The 19743-nt window shown below is 42.6% G+C and overlaps 1 protein-coding gene across 2 annotated transcripts in view; it reads left to right on the top strand.

Moving 5' to 3' along the window:
* SUMF1 (sulfatase modifying factor 1) overlaps positions 1-19743 on the top strand; it is an 81701-nt gene that overhangs the window by 38405 nt on the left and 23553 nt on the right. Inside the window, exons 4-8 of one of the 2 annotated variants that reach the window (XM_075938702.1) lie at positions 732-803; positions 2238-2320; positions 5873-5995; positions 6936-7050; positions 8185-8298. In XM_075938702.1, the coding sequence (XP_075794817.1) occupies positions 732-803; positions 2238-2320; positions 5873-5995; positions 6936-7050; positions 8185-8298 (507 nt within the window). The remainder of the gene's footprint in view (positions 1-731; positions 804-2237; positions 2321-5872; positions 5996-6935; positions 7051-8184; positions 8299-19743) is intronic. The other variant, XM_006132799.2, reaches the window with a different exon arrangement.

Below are 19743 nucleotides of genomic sequence, written 5' to 3'. Positions count from 1 at the left end.
AACTGGTCATAAGGAAGTTTCTCGCAGTTGCTATTTAGGCCTTACATAGCACTTACTATCAGTAGATCTCAGGGAGCTCTGCAAAGGTCAGTAACATTATCTCCATTTTACAGATTGGCCTTTGTTCCTTAGTTTTGCCCAATACCTTGGCCATGGTTATCCAAGAACACAGTGGCAGAATAAAACCAGTATCCTGAGCACCAGTCTGATGCTCTGACTGCTGGTTTGCTTACCTTAGGCAGTTGGTGATTGCATACATATGAACACATTCGGAATTTACTTACATCAGTGATTTTCTGTATCCTACTTAATATAACTGTGTGGATGTTCTTCTTAGGCGTATCTAATCTTTCATTAAAAGCCTATTATGACAACTTATTTTGGGGAAGATCTGGGTTATTTCATTTGTACTGCATTTGTACTTTTCTGAGACCTAAACAGACATTATCTTCTTTGCCTCAACTTGCCACAAAGTGCTTTCACTGAAGTAGGAAGCACTAGCTTATATATAAACTGTAATATTTTTTTTTCTGCATGTATTGTTCATAGCTATCTGTTTTGGAAGGAAGAGCAAGATTGTGATTGTCATGATTAGGGTTAGCCAGCAGCTTGGGGATTATGGGGTTAACTACACCTAGCCAGGTGGAGTGACCAATAGGAATGTAGGTGGGACTTTTCAAACTGGGACAAAGGAATTTGGGTTTTTTTCCTTTCTCCTTTTGTCTCTCTAGAGAGAGTTCTCTGCAGCTACAGAGAGGAACAAGCATGTCTCTCTCTCTCCAAGACACCATTCTTCATTTTCTGTAAGTAGGGTAAAGTTTAGGTAGTTTCGTTAGGTTTTATTGTGTTATGGATTGGGCATGGGGTCTGAGATCTGGCACTGTTTAAAAGATGTTTTGGCTTTTCTTTGTAACTAAGTTCTAGGCCCATGGAGTTCCTCCATGAGTATATTTTGTTACCTCCCTATCTAGTCATTATGTTTGCAACTGGAATATTGTTGTAATAATAAAAGTTCTTTTCTTTTTATTAACCTGGCAGTGGTTAATTCTGTGCCTTGATTTTTATTTTAGGGGTGAGATTTCCCAAATGATCTTCCCCCTGATTTCTTTATCAGCATTTGGGTGGTGGCAGCGGAAGTTATTCCCAAGACCTAGGTTTTTAAGATTTTGGGGGAAGTTTTATACCAAAGCCTGGTAGATAAGGCTTTGGGGTACACTTGCTGGCCCCCACTTCTGCATTTATCATGCCAGAGTGGGGAAGGAGCCATGACAGTGATCCTTAAACTAGATCAACAGTGACAGAAACAACTTACCACTCTTTATAGAGAAACATTACACACCAATGCAGTTATCAAGTATTTGTATTTGGTAGAGTAATGCCAAACGTAGAAAAAATTCAGATACTCTTTTTGTGGTTCATCTGTCTCCCCCTACTGGAAGTTAATAGCCCATACTTCAGATCCAGGCTAGTGAGTTAATCAAAGAAAGAAAATTACAAATGTGCTAAATGGAAGTCTTGACCTTAATTGAAGGAAGTCATCAGGGTGTTAATTGTCCTGAAAATACTGGTTCTGGAGTTAGAAGCTGTCAGACCAAACTGATGAACAAGTTAAAAATAAACTTTTTAGCCTTACCAGGTGCAGGATATAGCACTGCAAAGAGATTGCTGTGATGCTTAGTTAAAATCTGATTTACCAGCATGATGTGCTCCAAAAAGTCTAAAATAGTCTATAAGACAACCTGCGCCAACTTCACAAATAGCTTCAGGACTCAAAGATTACAGCTGGGAATTGGTGAGAGGAAAGAGTTATCAGACACGAATAGCCTACTTAAGATTGCGTTTTCAGGAAGCGAGCTGCATTTCATAACATCAGAGACTTGGGAAAACACTAGCTTCCTCTCAGTCCCTTCAAAATCTGAAGCAGGTCAGTACTTGCGAAAAGCAGTCATTAAAAGAACTTTGCAGAGTCAGTCACTTAGCTTCTCCTCCTCTCCATACTTGCACTGGCTTTTGTTTGGCCATTACTGCTGTAGACTAAACACATAGCTCTGACTTGGTTAGAAATGATCTTCCATACCGTGGATTTAGAGGCAGTACACAGACTTCTGAGGTGTGAGTTTAAAAATGAGGTGTAGTCACATTTGCTATTGTCACATGGATGTTTCCCAGAATAGCCTCTGAGAGGGAATTCAGGAGGCCTACAACATTCTTCTTGATTCTACTTGGCCTGTTTTCAGGTTGCAGCTGCTCCCTGGTGGATGCCTGTTAAAGGAGCTAATTGGAGGCAACCTGAGGGACCAGATTCTAATATCTCAAAGAGGTGAGCCAGGCGTGGCCTTTCAGTTTTAACTGTGGTATTTACTTTAAGCGTCTGTACAAGCTCAGCACATGATGGGAGACATGGTTCAAGATGGGCTTTTTTTCTGTTGCATATACAGATTTAATCTTTCTAATCCAGTGCTCTGCGGATCTGACTGGTGCCTAACCAGAGAATTTGCCAAACCGTGGGAGGTCATTATTCTCTAGCAGCATTGCCAACACTTTTACTGCTTACTGGGCTCTTAAGACATGTAAGGGTAAATTAGATATATTTAACAGCACAGAACACTGAGAGCTAGGGATGTAAGTGGCTACTCGACAACCCGATAAGCATATGCCTAAAGGGTAGTCAAGTATAGGGATGTTAAATATCGGTTAATTGAATAGTCGATTAACCTCATGAATTCTTATCGGTTAGTCTAATATTTTGTGGTCCCCAGGAAGCCCCTGTCTTGGGGAGAGGGATCTGAGCTCCCGGACCCGGCACAAGCTGGAACTAAGCCTGGCTGCCTGCCCTAATTGGCTTCTAACACACTTTAAAGCAGAGCTACAGCAGAGTTAGGTACAGGACCCAGTGCAAGCCGGGACTGAGCTGGGCTGCTGGCCAGCCTGCTAAAAAATTTACTGGCAAGGGGCGGGTAGTATAGTCGATTAACTGATAAGGAAGTAAATTTGCTTAATTGACTATACTATTACATGCCTAGTCGAGTAGTAACTGAACTAGTTGCTCTCTCCCCTCTACCTCTTTTCTCCCCCTCCCCCCCACTGCCTCTATCAGACGGAGACAGCAAGGGGGAGGGCAGCGGGTGCTGGCTTAAAAGCTGGTTTTCCCCCCAGCACCATCTCCACAGGGGGGCAGGGGAAGTGGAGGCACAGTGAGGAAATGGCATGAGCTGGGACTGAAGCAGTCCCCGCTCATACTGGTCCAGCTGCTGTGCCTCTCCCTTTGAACTGTACCAAGAGCCCCACAAGAGCTACATTTCAAAAGGAGAGGCGCAACCCAAGGCAGGTGGGGACTGCTTGAGTCTCTGCTGCTCTTCTGCCTTTTAAATGGAGTAAGAGCCACGAGCAGCTCTTACTACATTTAAAAGGTAGAGGTGCAGGGGGGATAGCCAGTGCCCCATCCTACCCCTTATTGACTGATTGAGTAATCGATGGAAATTCCATCGACTGTTCGATTAGTTGATCTTGATATCCTTACTGAGAACCAGGACTAGTGGCTGTAAACAAAGTTTATGGGACTGTGAGAAATTTGGTTACGCCCATAAGTGGACATCCAGCTAACTAAAATCAGGCCAGACTATGGATGGGGCCAGACCAAAGAGTGCCTGACTAGAGAGGTTCAACTTGTACTATTGTAATTGCGTTGTCTTATGCATTTGCTCCAGTGAAAGCATTACCACTTGAAAGAACCAATAACCTCTGTTACAGTCTGATTAAAATACATCCACTGGGCACTTGATATTGATTTGAAGCCTGTTTGGACATTAGGTGTCATGGTCTGTTTTGATGGTCTGGGACCTACCTATCGGAGAGAATGCTATGACTGAGATCAGCAGAGGATGCTCTGGCTTAATTTCTCTTTGCAACCCTCCTCCTCCCCTTTCATTATAAGAGAGTTGCATGTAAGGCATTCTCTGAGTCTGCTCCCTGGTTCAAGAATTTGGAGGCCATCCATTTTATAGAGAATGGCTGAGGCTATCAGGGGAAGGAATAACATTTTGAAAACTACCAAAGCAATTTAGGATCCTAATTCTCACTTAAGTCATTTTAAGTCTCACTGACTTTAGGAGTTGAAGCCCTTCTGTGCTACCCATGGGTCTGTTGGGGTCAGGGGAATGAGTGTATATTCTTTCATGGTGATCTTTGCAGAATGATACCCTTATGTAGAGGTAAATCTTGTCATTGTTAAGGAACTTGTGTTTGACGTTTTCTATTGGTAAAGAAATGATGGTGAAATAGATGATGATCTGTAACTTTACTAAAAAAGACTGGTCAAAGTTTCACTATCTCACTGATCTATTTAAGGTTATTGGGGTGGAGGGAGGGAGAGGGAGACAGACTTTTTTTCAGCTTATGTCTGATAGAAGCTGACGTATTGAATACCATAGGGATGGGGCTTCATCTCTTTAACATCATTTGATGGTTGGTGCACATCATCTAGTCTCCAAGGGGGAAGAAAGAGAAATTATCTGAAGCAAAAATAGAGGAAATGGTACCAAGAGACAAGGAAAAAAAATAAGGAAAAGAGATTTAGGTCATCGCAGTTAACAGCTTTGGAAATGTGCTCGTATGAGCCTTATATTTTCTAGGAGTTTGTGAGACTGGCCTAGTGCATTGATCTTTATCTAACCCTTTCTTCAAACTTCTCATCACAAAGAAATAATCTAAAAGGTCAGGAGAGTAGCAAATAATGAAGTTTAGTGGAGATTGGGAGATGAGTGGGGAAAGTGAAAGGAAGGCCATTGTTTAATACAGTGAGTCAGAAGCTTTCTGCCTGCAGCTCCTGTGCCAGAACCCCTACTAGCAGGGTGGTGACTCACTTTGCCAGAGGCTTGTGGCAGAAGAGGGTGGGGGGGGGGATGAGGGCAAGGACAGGGAGGGGTGCTGTGACCAGGATAAATGAGACCTTCCACCAAAGAGGGCTGGAATAGTCCCATTTAGGTAGGAGAGGCTGAGATAAACATGGAAGTTATTAGGCAACAGACAGGGCTGGCTTGTTTGTTTTACTGCAAATTACTACAGCTGCAGAATGGTAAGGTTTGAAGAAGCTTGAGGCTAAGTGAGGGTTGTCCGGTATTCTCTCCTGCTGTTCTCTTCTCTCCCTATGCCCCTAAGAAAGCAAATTTCTTTAACAGATTTGAGGAGGGGAGGGAAAAAAAAAACAGAATTAAAATAAATAGCATCAACAATTTAAAAATCTAACTCTACAAACGTAAACTGCCACATTTCTGACTTTTTTAGTTTCACCATAAGTTACAGCATATCCTTAAAATAAGAGCAGAAATAGGGCTAGTACTGCAGTCTCAAAGAAGTTTTGGCCTCGTCCTATGAGGTGCTCAGAAGCTATTTTCTCACCCAAGTCAAGGAGCTGTTAGTGGTCACTAACTGTATAGCTCACTCCTCATGCATGCTCAATATAAGGATGGAAATGGGCATGACGGTGAAATAAGAGTGAGCTGGATCTGGGGGCATAGTGCATATTTGTGGTGCATCATGCTGTTATGTAAAATGTCTTCCGCTCTCAGTTCCTTTTTCTGTTACTTGCTGTTCTCCATTTGCATGTGTTGCTCTTGATTAATTCCTTGCTCTGGTATTTACTTCAATAATTTCTTTGCTGTAAAATTAACCTCTGCTCCTAGTTCAGACATAACTATAGTCTAGTGTGAGGGATATAAAAGTTCCATATACTGTTGATGGCCCATTATATTAAATCATGACATGGTCTGATGAGTTTCATAAATTGCTTTCCCTGTTGCTGGGTAATAGCTGTGAGGCTGGTTGACCCTGCTGATGTCCTCGTTCTGTATTTTTTGTTTTGTTTGTTCATCAGAATGGATCACCCAGTTCTTCATGTCTCCTGGAATGATGCTGTAGCGTATTGCACGTGGGCGGGAAAGCGATTACCCACAGAAGCTGAATGGGAGTACAGCTGCCGAGGAGGCCTTGACAATAGGTACTTACCAAGACTCTTTCCTCGTGAATGCAGCCGATACTGATATCTCACCATCCAGAGAGAAGCAGTGTTTTATTTTCCCTAATGTTTTTCTTGGACTGGCACATGCTTTTGCAGTAATTGTAACCCTACTTTATTTTGTACAGAATCGTTTGTGTAATGTGTATCCCAGAAAATGCTTTAGTCCCATATAAAGTTGGAATAATTAAGAAACCAAGTGAAACGAGGCTAAAATTGAGACTAATACTGTTGCAGGCTACATGAGTTGTGGCATAAAAGGGTTTTGCTGCCACTCCAAAATTGTTCAGTCAGAGACAACTCGTTTGAGAAACTAAAGGACTGGGCAGGAGGAGTCATAATTCCTTTCTTTGCACAGACACTACTTGGTTCATCTGTCAATCATTGTATATACCATAAAACATTATCTGAAAGAACAGCAGGTTATGCGTCAGAGCTTCATTTACACTACAAGAAACTTCCATTGTTTTTAAGACTTATTAAACGTGGGTTTATACAGCTGGAGTTGGAATGTGGATTGTGTATATTCTATATGTCCCGCTCCTCAGATGTAAACTGCATAAAGAATATTTACTTTTTATTGCTGCTACAAAAAATTACAAACATCTGACAAAGATGGGAGTTGGGTTTAATTTTTTAGGATCAAATCTACTTAAAATAGTTTGTGGTGTTTTTTTTAACCGTAATGCTGCCTGGTTAGACAACCATATAAGTCCACAACACTGACCAAGCGCTTGCATTCCTCCAAGTATTTTTGTGAGCATGAACTAGATCGTCAGCTTTTCATTGATTTGATCTATTCAAAATAGCTCTTTGAGACTAGCAGCAGTCCACTCCCTTTCTCTTTCGTCCCTTCTGATGTCTCTAATTCTAAAGGCTAGCCATGCTTCTGACAGCTTGTCTCCTGTGTTTCTTTCAACAGACTTTTCCCATGGGGCAATAAGTTTCAACCAAAAGGTCAGCACTATGCCAATACTTGGCAGGGAGAGTTCCCAATAAGCAATACAGGAGAGGATGGCTACAAAGGAACAGCACCTGTAAGCACGTCAGATTACATTAGCAACACTTCTTGCACCTTCAGCCTTTTAAGCTACAAAATGTTTAAATCCAGCTATTGGTGTTACAGTGAAAAAGGCTCTTTTGAAGGTTTCCATCATGCAGCACTTTCACTGCTCTTAAAATGGAGAAAGGCACTGTATTTATTCCTACAAAGTGTGAAATGGAGGCTAAAAATAACTGGTTGAGTGTTTTAGCTTCACTAAATTAAGCTTTATTTCTGCTTTTGATTTAAAAACAATACTTAAGGCTTAAAATGGTTTTTGACCTAGAGTGGTGTTTGGCTGTCATGCTGGGTAAATACTTGGTTTCCTGACCCCTCAAATAGTGTGGGTTTTTTCATTTGGTATTGATGAAGATGTGAACTTTTACTTCCATTTATAAAGGTTAGGAGTGTCTTAGAGAGGAAGCCACAACATTTGTTAATGCTTGCAAAAGAAATGCATGTTGAGGTATTTTAAATATGTAGACTGCTGTGAATGCTAGTATTTTAAAGAGAAGTGGTGACTAGAAGGGAAGTCAGAACCGGCAGAAATTGAAGCACTCTTTAGTCTCTTGAGGGGAAATACAGCTTTCACAAATGGGCATATCTTCTGGTGCTTACAGTGACCCATTGGAGTCTAATTCCCGTTAATGCAACGTGTGACTATGTGTCTGCATGCAGATTGGAAAATATCCCAGCATTTGCTCACAGGTGCTACTTAGTATTTCTTAAAATTAAATCACTGGCTTCAACAATAGCAGGGTGAGCAAGAAGATAATTTATGATTTAACAATAATACCTGTAAGTGTGGGAGAGAGAACCTTGAGAATATACTGGCGCTGTCCATAACAATGATGGATTTGTATTGTCATTTTAAAAAGAAAAATCAAGGTTTCCATAGTTCAGCCCTTTTGTGGATACAATTCCGAACTCTGAGTATAGACCCTGATTAAAATAGTTTGCTTTTTCCTGAGCCTCTCAATTTCTGTATGGGCAACTTCTTTCTGATTCAAAGATTTGAGAGAAGGAACATCTACCCAGTGGATTTTAACTGGTTGGTCATCAGGAGTTAAATGCTATTTCATGCCTCAAGATGGTAATAAATGATTTTTCAACATTGTTTGCGCTCCAGGTTACAGCATTTCCTCCAAATGGCTATGGCTTATACAACATAGTGGGAAATGCCTGGGAGTGGACATCTGACTGGTGGGCTGTTCATCATTCTGCAGATGAAACTCACAACCCAGTGAGTATGTTTTTAGTATCAAATGTGCGGTGACATGCCTTTTTTGCTACTTTGCTTTATCGCTAATTAAAGACAGAGCTCCCACCACCATGCCATTTGTAGGATTGGCCTGGATCTGGTGAGTCAGTCTCTTATCGCCTCTATAAGTTGTTACTGCCTTACAATGACATTGTAGAATTTTTAATACGTGACATCAATTTGATAGGTCCATCCAAGATCTGGGAATTGAATGTTTTCATGTCAGACTTGTAACACAAAGACTTATTGGTGCTACAGATTTATTAAAAGCAATTATTAAAAGTTCTTGTGTATCCCAAGAGAGTGTAAGATGTAACAGCAGTGCATAGAAAAATGCGAGATCCAAGAAAATGGCACAACTCATTACACCAGCAGTTGCAAATCATAGGTTACAACTTACTTGTGTAGAGTGAGATATTAAAACACCATCTCATTGAATGATAGTAAGGTGTGTTGAAGCAAATATTAAATGACATTTTGGAAGAAGTAGCACATCATCAGGATACTAATTTGGAACTGATGGGTTATTCCTTTTCTTTGGAATTTGTCCTATAATGAAAACACAGTATTGACTGCTACTTTTTGGGGGGGCCTTCTCTGACTGTTTTGTGCTATGGATTCCTTTACCAGTCTCTCATTAGACTCCGGTTCCTGCATGACCCCTTGATTTCTTCTCTGATCAAGAAGTAGTTCCCTTCCTAGGTTTAACTCGGTACTCTCCCCCTTACAGTGCTTGGTCTGTACATATACTACTATCTCTGAAAAGAGAGAGCTGAAATCAGTCTTCTCTGGGCAGTGGCTATGTCAGTCCTGAGCGAGACGCAAGCATTATCACCATAATCACCTTCAGGCAATATTCAGACCTGCAATATATAAAGGTTATGATCTTCTCCTTTAATTGCCACTTGACATAGTCACAGCCTTTTCTCATCACACAGTAATGGTTGGTAACAGGAGCAACTCCATTTCTGCTGCTTGGTAAATTGCAGAGCCAACCAAGAGAAGTCAGACTCATTCCAGAGTGTAGGGCTCATTCTTGCTTTCCTAGTATCCAGGAAGCAGCTTATTTGGTTGCATGTGCCAAAACACCCTTATAAAATAACAATTATGCTTTCCTATTTTGAGTTATCATGGGCTAAAAGGTGGCCTAATCTTCTTCCTTGTGTTAAGCTTGTTTAACTTCTACTGAGTAATTTTTAAACCTTCAGTTTTTCTTGCTTGATTTAGATCTGGGTCAGGCATTTGGGGTGTAGGAAAGGGTGAGGAATCCCATTCAAGTGTGAGCTCTCTTGTGAGAATAAGAATGAGATGTTTGGGGGGCAGGAGATGGCTTCAGGTTTGGGATGATGAGTTTGGAGTATAGGAAGGGGCTCTGGGAGGGAGTTTTGGTACAGAATGGGGTTCTGGCTTGGGGAGCGAGGTTGGGGGGGGCAGGCTCTGGCCAGGTAGCACTTCCCTCAGGCAGCTTCCTGGGTCTCCCCCCCCCCTTTTTTTTCCCCCAAGTTTTCTTGTAGTAAAGGAGCTTGGGAATACTTTTCTGGAAGATGTCCAAGTGCTTCCTCCTTAAGCCTAAGAAGAAAGGGTTGTTGGGGGGCTGTGGTTTTTTTTTTTTTGGTTTTTTTTTCCCCTTAACTTGGTGGTGACAGCTACCTCCCAAGGCCAGGGAACCTGTGATCTGGGGGAGTTTTTGCAAGCAGAAGCCTATAGAGGGCAAGGTATTTAAGGTCTCTTGTGGGGCCCCCACTTGCTTCACTCGGAGTGCCAGAGTGGGGAATAGCCTAGACACAAGGTTATTTGTATCCACAAATCATGCAAAAAGCCAAGACTGTGATTGTTGTGTTCTTTCACACAAGTAAGGTGCGATGAATGATGAAGATACTCCAGCAGCAGTTCTGTTTTTCCTAGGTTTTTGTACTGTTACCAGTCAAATACGGTGACTTGAGCTAATAGCCCTTGAAGCTGTCTGATAACAGTTACTCATGTGACTTTGACTGAACTGGAAGGAACCAATAATGTTTTGTTTGCAGACAAAATGCTGCTGGGGGCCCATTAAAAAAGGAGAGAGGCTCAATATGCTAATCAAAAGCCAAAGTCAACCTGAAAGACAGTAACAGCAGAAACTGTTCAACAATGCAAGATGTATTTTATGCCAAAATTTTTCTGATAACTTCAGAGTCATAACTGAACTTTTGTGGTGTAAGTAGTTCACAGTAAAGGAAGACATATGTGGGATGGTGGAAAGGTTGGATCTAAAAGTGAAGAATGGTGCTTACAGTGGTGGAAAAAGAATGGAGGAAATATTTCCGCACAACTCAAAGAAGCCCTGACAATGACACAGGTATTCCCAAAGGCTCTCTCTTCTATTTAGATGTTTACTATAAACTAACAAGATAGTGTGTTGCCTCCCTTGAAATCATCCCACAGGGTTCTTACTTTGGAATCTAGATGCTTAAGAAAAAAATGTTTGCCGGGTCACTTGGAGATGCCTACTGAAAACGGCAGTCAAACAAAGGCTCCTAAGAAACTCCGTACACTTGTCAGTCTTGAAATACACATCAAAGTGCCATGACTCTTAGGTAGCTCTTAGAAACTGTCTTGTCACTCTGGCTCATTGTCAACCTGATGAGTTGTACACTATTGGGGGAGATTTTCAGAGGCCCCAAAGATAGGTGGGCACTCATTAAAAATGAAAGAGTTGGGCCCTTTCTCTTCTTCATGCCAGTGGTATTTCGTGACTACAGAGTCTTGATTCCAGTGCCAAGTAACACAGCCCTGGAGTTAATATAACCAGTTAATCATTGGATGTCATTGTTGAGACACTCAGATAACGCGAAAGGCTCTAGCAGTCAAAAGTGTCTGAGGCATAAAGGTTTTTGGGGGAGAGAGAATCACAGTTGGTGGATGAACATACAGAGAAGGGGTGAGAAGAGTGCTGCACTCGTGGTGCTGAGGGCTGGCTGTCCCTGCCCCTTCTGCCTGAGAATCCTCCTCTTCCAGGATGATGGAGCTGTTTGCCCTCCCTTGCCCAGTGGTTTAGCAAGTCTGACCCTCCCCCCCCCCCGCCCTCCCAGATATGCATGGTTTATGCAGTACTGTAAAACGTCAAGCAGATTAATACTAGCCCCAGGACAGAACACCTATAAAAATCCCTTCCGTGATCAATAATATCAAGTTGAATTTGGGTGGATTCTTCTGGTATCATTTTGACTACGTTGAACAATTTTATACTACCTATATTGGGGTTGTGATTTTTTTCAAAACAGTTCAGAATTGGACTAACAAGGAGAATTAAGAATTTGGACTCTCACTCGTTCTTATATATATGGCAATTAAACAACCAAAGCTAATAAAATTGAAGTTTTCTTGTGCCAGGGTCCCTTCTGCTCATAAACGTAGTTACTTACATAGGAGTGAAGAAAACTGTCTTTTACTAAATCAGCAATGGGTTTCCTAGGCTAAAGTAAGCTTCCTGAGTAGCCTCCGCCATCACACTTCATCTCAGTGGGCTGCAAGATTGTCATAACCAAGGTGGCCTCGTGGAATTAGGATGCTTTTGCTAAGACTTGCATATGTACATTTTGCAGGTTGTGCTGATTGAACGGTAGCATTACTTTCCCTGGATGCAAAGCAAGCATGTGGCTCTTTACAGCCGATGTTGTGTGCAATCAGCAAGCACGTGCCCTGGCTGTGGGCAACAGTAAACAAATAGGGTTGTCAGATGGTTCAAAGAAAAATACTGAACCTCCCCCTCCCCCCCCGAAAAAAAAAAAGCGGGGGAAAAAATTCTGTTGAAGGGGAAAAAGGGGGGGGGAGGGGAAAGAACAAGTTGTTGAGCAAAAAAAAAAGGACTCCAAGACTTAGTGCAAAAAAAAAAAAAAAATTTAAAATAAAACAGCATTAAAACAGCATGTCCCCTTCAAGAGTGAGTGCAGGGATAGGAACAGGGGAGCGGTTGAGCACTAAGACTCAGGGGAAGCAGTGCCAGCAGTCTTGCGGAACCCAGTAAGGCTGGGGTCAGGGGGCTGGGGGTGTTGGGAGCCGGGGGAGGGGAGCTGGCGCTGAGTGTTTGTAGGGTTGTCAAGTGCCTGGCATTTTCACCTCCTGGCCGGGGAAAAAATCAAAAAGTACCGGACATCTCAGGTGTCCAGTATTCTCTGGATTTTTTTTATCGGACAGGAGGTGAAAATACCAGACTGTCTGGGTAAATACCGGACACCTGGCAACCCTATAAACAAAATGTCTCCACAGGGGCAGGTATAACCCAGATGGGCCACATGCTCTTTTTGTGAGACATGAGGAGCAAGCCACTTTTATTTTGAACTCCCAATTCCCAACAGATTTATTGTTTGTAAATATCCCTTTACATATTGGCTTCAACAAATAAAAAGGTATGAATTTAACTCTCCACTTCACAGCATCAGTACAGTGTATCACATCTGAAAGGCTTTGGTAGCAGTTTAAAAGCAACAGACAAATGAATTTTGTCATTCTGTTACAAATTCAGTAATTGTAAGTCTAGAAGATGAAGCATGTTATAAATGTGACTACTTTCCTAGATAGAACATGCTGAACAGGACTTGGGACAGAGCTTTCTCTTCAGATACAGTTTCTTTTTAGTTATCAGTCCGGATAGCAAGTGTTCAAGGCAGTAGCCTCCCTTCTCTTGCAACAACCCACCACTAAACCTTTCATGTGTACATGAGGGATCCGAAACAGGCAGGAATAGTAACAGGACAACATAAAATAGCTGATTTAGGAGATCTCCTTTGATACGTGATTGTAATGGCTCCCTCCCCACTCTGGCACGATAAATGCAGACGTGGGGGCCAGCTAAGTATCCCAAAACCTTATCTACCAGGCTTGGGTATAAAACTTACCCCCAATATCTTAACCTAGATTTTGGGGATAAAAAACTCTGCTGCCACTACCCAAGTATTGATAAGAAAATCAGGGGAGAGATCACTTGGGAAATCTCACCCCTAAAGTACAAACCAGGACACAACCATTAACCAATACCAAGTTAATAAAAAGGAAAGAGAGAACTTTTATTATCACAATATTCGTGTTGCGAGCATAATGACTAGATGGAAAGGTAACAAAATAATGTACACATGGAGAAACTCCACCATGGGCCTAGAACTTAGTTACAACGGGAAGCCAAAACATTTTTTAAAAGTACACAGACATCAGATCCCATTTCCCAAACAATAAAACCTAATGGATTTATCTAAACTTTACCCTACTTACAGAAAGTGAAGAATCGTTTCTTGGAGAGAGAGAGAGAGACATCTCTGTCTCCTTCAGTAGCTGAAGGAAACTGCCCAGGACAAAGGAGGGGAAAAAAATCAAAAATTCTTTGTCTCAGTTTGAAATTCCTATCTACATTCCTATTGGCCACTCCACCTGGCTTATGTGTAGTTAACGCCTTAGTCCCCTGGCTGCTGGCTAACCCTCATGATCATGACAGTGATGTAGCTCTATCAGCAATGAATTGAGAGGGACACTAAATCATTGTCAAGCTTTTGTCAAGCTTTCGTACATCTGTATTGCATATACTTCAAGTGGCATATTATGCGTTTTGCTTAGTGTAATGCAGGCTCTCAATTATCCTGTGATGCTACTGCTTATTGTAAATTTTTTATATTCATTAAAAAGCTCTTTTTGGCAGACAAATTGAGATGGAGCAAATTTTGCTGGCATTGTGCCATTCCTTTGACTGTTGAACTTGACCAAGGATATGTAATAATGCATGCTGGGAGCTGTCTTGCATAAGAGATCTGTCTGATGGAGCAGGTTTTAGGCTATCAATTAGTTAACTAGATGTTCTGTTCAGAAATTTAGCTTGAGTTTCAGGACTCCTATAATGATAGGGGAAATAATCCATTCAGCAGCATGGCTTAGTCATGCAATTGCAAGTGAAATTTGTTTCTGTGATGAAACTGCTGAGGGAAGTGCATATACCATCTAATGGGGGGGGGGGGAAATGATACTTTGACTTCCCACTCCTAACTGCAGCATTGGCGACATGGTGGGGGTGAGAGGGAGAAACAGCAGTAACATCAGAGGAAATTCGTCCCTTAATTTTCCAAAGGGATTTTACCTGTTTCCTGTGTTATCCTGTGTTTCCTACTACTGTAGCTACAATGTGCCAAGATCATGGGTGAGAAACTAGTGCAAGTCCAACTAAATTCATAAGAAGGTTGGTCTTTGCTCCTGCACAGCTCACAGTCACTGCTAGCGTGTGTGAATGCAGGACTAAGCAGTGTCAGATTTGTTTTGTGAAGTGTAAATAAGCAGCTTGTAAAGAGCAGTAGAGCGTATGTTTGATCAGTAAACCATGATTCTTTCATAGAGAGTGCTTTAATTGTAGCAATTTCTGTGTCTTATGTATAGAATGCAGAGTTACTGGATGACCTACAATTCTATATTAGATGTAATTGTTGCAAGAATAACAGGTCCGATGATGCATACCCAAGGAGGGAAGGACTGAACCAGGTGGACCGTCTTAGCAAATAAAAAATATTTATTTATAACAGTGATGAATTTATAGTATGTAGTCTAAGATTTTTAATAGACCGTGTTAATAATGAATTTACAGTATTTATTATATTTATTCTATGATTTCTAGTTAAACATGTCAGAGATAAGGATGGGAATGGCAAGGGGGAATAGTCTCTATTCTAAAAATATCCAGCTACACTAATTAAATAACAGTGATAACTACAAACTCTATGTACTACCCAAAACAACTACAACACTCAGCTATACAAGAAAAAAATCAAATCATACATACCAACTTACACAGCACACGGAACATTTCAAAGATATCGGTTCGGTTGCGAAGGCCTTGGTTATGCCCGAGAGTCGGGGGAGGTGGCTGGGTGGTTGATCAGGGCGGCAGCGCATTGAAGTATACAGGAAGGGACACGCACGGTGGTACATGTGTTGCAAAGACCTCCTTGAGCGAACTGTGTGATCGGTATTTATCCCCAAATTTTCACATCGCTTTCCCGTGCTTGCATATTACCATATATGGCCCAACGGTCATCAAGTGGGGGTCTGTGTCCCAGGGGCTGGGCTGAAACTGTGCAGGTTTCATGCAACCAAGTAAGCCCTGCAGTTCTCACGCCAAGGTGATGGGTGGGAGAGTGAGGCTATTTTCCCCTTTTCACACCTTCCCTTTTTCTAAAGGCAGCGGTATGCAGGAAGGGTGCAGCTGGTTTCTCCCAAGGAGTACTGCAGCCCACTATAGCAAGAGCAGCCTGGCCAAACTTTTTACTGGGGGGGGCAGGTTTTTTTTCTAATAGTAATCTAGCACAGCATGGCGTGGCAGTGGGGATGCCTAGTGTTGTGTGGAAGGTTACACTCAAGGTTTGAAAAAACATTTCAGTTATCTGGAGTCTTTTTTTCATCACATAAACAAACTGAACAAGCAAGAGCAATTTATAATGTAGAATCAAATGAAATAAAATATTAAATGAATCAACATGTTCCATAGAATCGCTATGGATAGTAATTCCATGCTCCAATAATAAGAAATTAGCAGTAGGGATATATTACCGACCACCTGACCAGGACAGTGATACTGACATTGAAATGCTGAGGGAGATTAGAGAGGCTACCAAAATTGAGAACTCTATAATAATGGGGGATTTTAATTACCCCCATATTGACTGGATACATGTCACCTCAGGAAGAGAAGCGGAGATAAAATTTCTCAATGGCTTAAATGACTGCGTCTTGGAGCAGCTGGTACAGGAACCCACAAGGGGAGAGGCAATTCTCGATTTAGTCCTGAGTGGAGTGCAGGATCAGGTCCAGGAAATAACCGTTACAGGACCGCTTGGGAATAGTGACCATAATATAATAACATTCAACATTCCTGTGGTGGGAAGAACACCTCAGCAGTCCAGCACCCTGGCATTTAATTTCAAAAAGGGGAATTACACAATAATTAGGAGGTCAGTTAAACAGAAATTAAAAGGCACAGTGACTAGATCCAAATCCCTGAAAGCTGCATGGAAACTTTTTAAACACACCATAATAGAGGCCCAACTTAAATGTATACCCCAAATTAAAAAACATAGCAAGAGCCCTAAAACAGTGTCACCGTGGCTTAACCACCATGTAAAAGAAGCAGTGAGGGGACAAAAAGGCATCTTTTAAGAAGTGGAAGTCCAATCCTAGTGAGATAAATAGAAAGGAACATAAACATTGTCAAATCAAGTGTAAAAATGTAATAAGAAAAGCAAAAAAAGATTTTAAGGAACAGCTAGCCAAAAACTCAAAAAGAAACAACAAAATGTTTTTAAGTACATTAGAAGCAGGAAGCCTGCTAAAAAACCTGTGGGTCCCCTAGATGATCAAGCTATAAAAGGAGCAATCAAGGACGATAAAGCCATTGCAGAGAAACTAAATGATTTCTTTGCTTCAGTCTTCACGGCTGAGGATGTTGAGGAGATTCCTGAATCTGCACCGTCCGTTGTGGGTGGTGAATCTGAGGAACTGTCCCAGATTGAAATGTCATTAGAGGAGGTTTTGGAACAAATAGAAAAACTTAATGTTAACAAATCTCCGGGACCGGATGGCATTCATCCAAGGGTTCTAAAAACTCAAATAGGAAATTGCTGAGCTATTATCTGTGGTTTGTAACCTATCCTTTAAATGGGCTTCCGTACCTAATGACTGGAAGGTAGCCAACGTGACAACAATATTTAAAAAGGGCTCTAGAGGCGATCCTGGCAATTACAGACCGGTAAGTCTAACTTCAGTACCGGGCAAATTAGTCGAAACAATAGTAAAGAATAAAATTGTGAAGCATGTAGAAGAACATAATTTGTTGGACAAAAGTCAACATGGTTTCTGTAAAGGGAAATCCTGTCTTACTAATCTATTAGAGTTCTTTGAAGGGGATAACAAGCATGCGGATAAGGGGGATCCAGTAGATATAGTATACTTGGATTTTCAGAAAGCCTTTGACAAGGTCCCTCACCAAAGCCTCTTGTGTAAATTACATGGCCATGGGATAAGAGGAAAGGTCCTTTCTTGGATTGAGAACTGGTTAAAAGACAGGAAACAAAGGGTAGGAATAAATAGTAAATTTTCAGATTGGAGAGGGGTAATTAGTGGTGTCCCCCAAGGGTCAGTCCTGGGACCAATCCTTTTCAACTTATTCATAAATGATCTGGAGAACGGGGTAAGCAGTGAGATAGTAAAGTTTGTAGATGATACCAAACTGTTTAGGATAGTCAAGACAGAAGCAGACTGTGAGGGACTCCAAGATGATCTCACCAAACTCAGTGATTGGGCAGCAAAATGGCAAATGAAATTTAATGTGGATAAGTGTAAAGTAATGCACATCGGGGAAAAATAACCCTAACTATACGTACAGTATGATGGGGGCTAATTTGGCTACAACAAATCAGGAAAGGGATCTTGGAGTTATCGTGGACAGGTCTCTGAAAACTTCCACGCAGTGTGCAGCGGTGGTCAAAAAGGCAAATAGGATGCTAGGAATTATTAGGAAAGGGATAGAAAATAAGACACAGAATATCTTACTGCCCCTGTATAAAACTATGGTACGCCCACATCTTGAATACTGTGTACAGATATGGTCTCCTCACCTCAAAAAAGATATTTGGCCTTGGAAAGGGTTCAGAAAAGGGCAACTAAAATGATTAGGGGTTTGGAACGGGTCCCATATGAAGAGAGGTTAAAGCGACTGGGACTTTTCAGTTTAGAAAAAAGGAGACTGAGGGGGGATATGATAGAGGTCTATAAAATCATGAGTGGTGTGGAGAGGGCCGATAAAGAAAAGTTATTTATTAGTTCTCTAAATAGAAGAACTAGAGGTCACCAAATGAAATTAATGGGTAGCAGGTTTAAAACGAATAAAAGAAAGTTCTTCTTCACACAGCGTGTAGTCAACCTGTGGAACTCCTTGCCAGAGGAGGCTGTGAAGGCTAGGACTATAATAGTTTAAAGAGAAGCTAGATAATTTCATGGAGGTTAGGTCCATAAAAGGCTATTAGCCAGGGGATAAAATGGTGTCCTTGGCCTCTATTTGTCAGAGGCTGGAGAGAGATGGCAGGAGACAAATTGCTTGATCATTGTCTTCGGTTCACCCTCTCTGGGGCACCTGGTGCTGGCCACTGTTGGTAGACAGGATACTGGGCGAGAAGGACCTTTGGTCTGACCCAGTATGGCTGTTCTTATGTTCTTATGCTCAATTTGCGATCTGAAACCAGCCCCTAATATACCTTCTGCAAGTAGTATGTTACCCAAATGAATTATTTTGTTAAACTATCGTAACAACAACTTAAGGTTTGCGAGTGATATAGTTACCATCAAGGAAGACTAAGAGAAGCTAGTGAGAACGGTGTAGGTGCTAAATGAGGAAGGAAAGCGGTATGGACTGATTATGAATACTGATAAAACGAAGACAATAGAAATTGGAGATAAGGAAATAGGAAGGAAGATCAGTGTAGATGGGATGGAACTAGAGAAGTTAGAGAAATAAACGTATTTGGGGAGCACCATGACATATGATCTACACCTGTGGTCACCAACCGGTCAATCGCAATCGACCAGTCGATCATGATGCATTTGGGCCCCCCATTTCCCCCCCACCCCCAAGAAGCCCCTCTACCACCCTCCAGCGTAGTGCCAGCTTCCCAGGGGGGGTGGACGGAAGTCCTGCCTGCAGCTTCGTGCCACTTCCAGGGGTTCCGGAAGTGCGCTCGTTGCTCTCCCACCGCTCTGTGGTGGGCTGGGCACGTTGCGAGATGGGGCATTGGCCCCGGAGGAGGAGTGCGGTGGCTTCCCTGTGCCGCAGGAGGGGCGAGTCAAGCGCAGGGGTTTCCCTGTGCTGTAGGAGCAGAGGTCATCCTAGGGTTTGGCCCTGGGGCAGGCGTGCATGGGGGTTTGGCCGTGCCATGGGAGGGGGGTTTGGCCTTGGGGAAGGCGCATACATGTGGGGGTTTGGCTGCACCACGGGAGGGGTGTTTGGCCCCAGGGCAGGCACCTGCGGGGGTTTGGCTGCACTGCAGGAGGGGGGTCTGGCCCCAGGACACGCATGCATGCGTAGGGGTTTGGCTGCGCCACGGGAGGCACGCACCGGCTTCCTTCTGGGGAGGGGAGAATCCTGGGAGGAGGCAGGTGCAGGGGACTCTCTGCTCCCTCCCACTCCCCTGTTCCATCTCCCCAGCCTCAGAAACCTCTCCCCCGGCACCCTGTCCCTTCTGCCCCCGGCACCCTGTCCCCAGCTGCAGAAACCTGCCCTCCCGGCACCCTTTCCCCGCTCCCCAGCCTCAGAAACCTGTTCCTTCTCCCGTCCCCAGCCGCAGAACTCGGTCCCCACTGGCACCCCGTTCCCTGCCGAAGCACCCACTAGCACCCTTCCCCAGTACTATGTCCCTTACTCCCACC

Source organism: Pelodiscus sinensis, chromosome 11 (genome assembly GCF_049634645.1).
Source record: "Pelodiscus sinensis isolate JC-2024 chromosome 11, ASM4963464v1, whole genome shotgun sequence".
Lineage (NCBI taxonomy): Eukaryota > Metazoa > Chordata > Testudines > Trionychidae > Pelodiscus > Pelodiscus sinensis.
This window is presented reverse-complemented; position numbering and strand designations above follow the sequence as displayed.